Source organism: Henckelia pumila, chromosome 4 (assembly GCF_033568475.1).
Source record: "Henckelia pumila isolate YLH828 chromosome 4, ASM3356847v2, whole genome shotgun sequence".
Classification (NCBI taxonomy): Eukaryota; Viridiplantae; Streptophyta; class Magnoliopsida; order Lamiales; family Gesneriaceae; genus Henckelia; species Henckelia pumila.
In genome coordinates, this window is record NC_133123.1 from 222,441,897 (window position 1) to 222,445,215 (window position 3,319).

General features: G+C 39.2%; 1 protein-coding gene across 1 annotated transcript; it reads right to left on the reverse strand.

Moving 5' to 3' along the window:
* Positions 1-376: 376 nt before the first annotated feature.
* On the reverse strand, positions 377-2,369 carry LOC140866457 (pentatricopeptide repeat-containing protein At4g22760). Its single transcript, XM_073271448.1, has one exon. It carries the CDS (start codon positions 2,269-2,271, stop codon positions 478-480), a length of 1,794 nt encoding a protein of 597 aa, XP_073127549.1. The 5' UTR covers positions 2,272-2,369; the 3' UTR covers positions 377-477.
* Positions 2,370-3,319: the final 950 nt, after the last annotated feature.

Genomic DNA, 3,319 nt, shown 5'->3' on the forward strand with positions numbered 1-3,319 from the left:
AATAAAATTTTGCACAGGAAATTAGGTTGGTGGCCAGATGAAAAATTAAAAGTACATAAAATTAGATGGTGGGCCTTTTTAGACTTTAATGCTTATGCTTTTTATTGTTTTCAGTTATGTCACATATCACAATATTTACTTTATACATATTTGGACCAATAATAAGAATTTATATGCATATTTGAGTATATTGAATTATTGATGGCTTACTCTCTATTCCACCCAGAATCAGTTTCCACACGGCCAAACCATAAACTCATTGGATCAAGGGAATCCAAGAGTTGAAATTTGATCAGATCATAATGATTTTTTCTATGTTAACATTGAACTTGTAAACAATGTGAAGCAAACTTCAAAATGCAGTTTCTATGTTAACATTGAACTTGTAATACAATTTAGAGAAAATAAAAAATAATTTTTTTAAAAAAAAGTAAAATTTTGTACTTGACTAAAATAAATATCCTACGGTGTGAAAAATTAACAGCTAAAACGCACATCTGATGCAACAAGGTTTGTTTGGATACAATCCGTCCAACTCGAACCCGGTGTCCTGACGAATCCCTTGTCTTGAATAGACCTCCTCAATTTCTCAGCATCATCCCACCGGCCGGTAGAGGCGTAGATATTGGCAAGAAGGGATCGATAGCCGCTGCTGTCAGGCTCTAGCTCAAAACAATTCTTGGCCGCAACCTCTGCAAGTTCCACATATTTATGAATACTGCAAGCAAGAAGCAATGCTCCCCATACTCCTGCATGAGGCTGCATCGGCATTTTCTTAATCAGTTCATGCGCCTCTTTCAATCGCCCTGTCCTACCTAAAAGATCAACCACAATCGCGTAATGATCCACTGATGGAAAAACCCCATGCTTTTGCATGGACAAAAAGCAATTGTATCCTTCTTGTACCGAACCAACGTGGTTATAAGCCGTTAAAATTCCGGTATAAGTGACTTGGTTGGGGGTAATTTCAGCATCCAACATCTCCTCAAACAGCTTGATGGCATCTCTTGGCCTACCATTTACGCCACACCCCAAAATCATCGCAGTATAAGAAACCACATCCTTTTTGTGCAAGCCATGAAAAAGCTCGTAGGCTTTGTCTATGCAGCCACACTTAGAGTATAAGTCGATGAAAGAAGTCGCCAAATGGTCGTCCATTACAATCCCCTGTCCCACCATGTACGAATCAATCCAAGTACCTAACTTCAAATCTCCTAATTCAGCGCACGCAGAAATAACGCTTGCTAACGTCATTTTATCAGGCCGCATATTGGTATTTTGTCGCAGCATATCATCAAACAACTGTATGGCCTCTTTTGCCCTGTAATTATGAGCAAAGCAAGCTATCATAGCATTATACAAAAGCCGATCTTTCTCACCCCTTTGATCAAAAAGCTCTTTCGCGGACTCCACATATCCGTACTTGGAGTATGCGGAGATCATCTGAATGTATGAAATGGCATTTCTCTGAGGCATTGCGTCAAAAAAACTACGTGCTAATTCTAGTTTCCCACTATCTATGTAGCCTGTAATCATCGCATTCCAAGAAGCAAAATCCCTCTCCGGCATTTGGCGAAACAACTCGTACGCCTGCTCTATATTATTTGCTCTCGCATACCCTGAAACCATCGAATTCCAAGATATCACGTCTTTGGTTGGCATTTCGTCAAACAAACTATGCGCCATTTCCAGTTGGCCATGCTTAGCGTACCCAGCTAGCATTGAATTCCAAGAAACCACATTTCTCCCAGAAATTCCATCAAACACCTTTCGTGCAATCTCCAAATCGCCCACTTTCAAATAAAAATCCAAAAGAGCGGTTTGAACGAAGACAGCCTCGCAGAAACCCAGCTTTTGCATCTGCCCATGTATCATGACTCCACCCACTTTATATAAAATCTTTGCACAAGCCTTCAATGCCGACGATACAGCATATGTGTTCGAAATCAATCCTGAACTATGCAAGCTCGCATAGAGAGAAAAAGCCTCCTGAAACTGTCCATGTTGCGAAAGATGCCGGATTGTAAAGGACGAGGACCAAGCATCCGGGGTTTGCATGCACTTGAGGGTCGATTCAACGTAATGAATAGTTCTTGGAGAACAATGGGAAGCAGATTTGAGGGTTTGCCGAACTATGAGCGGCACGAGATCTTCATCACCGTTTTGCATGCACTTAAGGATCGATTCAACGTAAATTCGACAATGAATCTGCTTTACCTGATCAATAGTGAGAGACCTGCACAGAAAGGACGCGAGTTTTGAAGCTTGCATTGCAAATTGCTGCCTCCGTTCATCAATCGATCAGCCGCCGATAATCGCATGCCTACTTCTTCAACATATGCGGAGCTCACTTGATGCTGAATACTTAACTCGGATTTTATTCATGTTGAGTAATAAATCATATTAATTTTTATATAGAAGGTATTATATTTTACTGCGATTAATTCCTAATTTTGTTCTCCCATTTTAGGTAGTCTTTTTGATTTGATCCTCTCTTTTTTTTCACTGACCCAATTTTTAATCTTTGGTTTTTCGGGGTTTTTTTTGCAATTGGTCCATCCGTCAAATTAAACATTAAAACTAACTGAAAATTGGCATGTGAAGACAAGAGTTGACTAGAATTATTTGGCTAATCAACGGCTGAGATTTATTTTTAGATTAAGATTGATCCAATGGCCTTGATTGGTCATTAAGTTAGTTGCTTGGACAGTTAAGCTGGTTTAAAAGGAATTGAGATCTGGAGTCGGATCATTCTCGATTGCAGCTGGTTATTTTTTCTTCTCTTGTGAGCTCTCCCTCTAAAATCGTATCCCCAGAAAACATAAACAACTCGCCTTGATTCAAGAATCATCGTTGAAGTTAGTTTAGTGATTAGCTATGAACATTACGACTTGATTCTACTGTTGTGTTGAGTTTCATTTTCTGTCTTTCTTGATTATTCATGTGTTGTGATTTAAAGGGGATTGTAACGATTGAATATTGATTGATTCGTAGTGAATTCATATGGATGAATCCCAGAACCTTGGATGTAGGATTGGTTGATAATCCGAACCAAGTAAAGTTTTTGCGTTCTTCTTTATTTTCTGCATTTGTTCTTGACTGCTTCCGAAGGAACTTGTGTTTTCTTGTGTTTGAGTTTTCAACAAGTGGTATCAGAGCCTGAGGTTTTTTTAAATCTTGGGCTCAAGGGTTTGATCTTGTTGTTTCAAATCTTCTCATTCATTGGAAATCTCTATCTCGACTCTCTTTAAGGATTTCTTGTGAAGGATGTCTACTGGTCAGGGGCTTTCTTTAGCAAAGTCTACTTCGAGATTCGAGG

What these genes read in the sequence shown, in the direction of transcription:
- LOC140866457 (XM_073271448.1), bottom strand. Translation starts at nt 2,271, where the DNA reads ATGCAAGCTTCAAAACTCGCGTCCTTTCTGTGCAGGTCTCTCACTATT.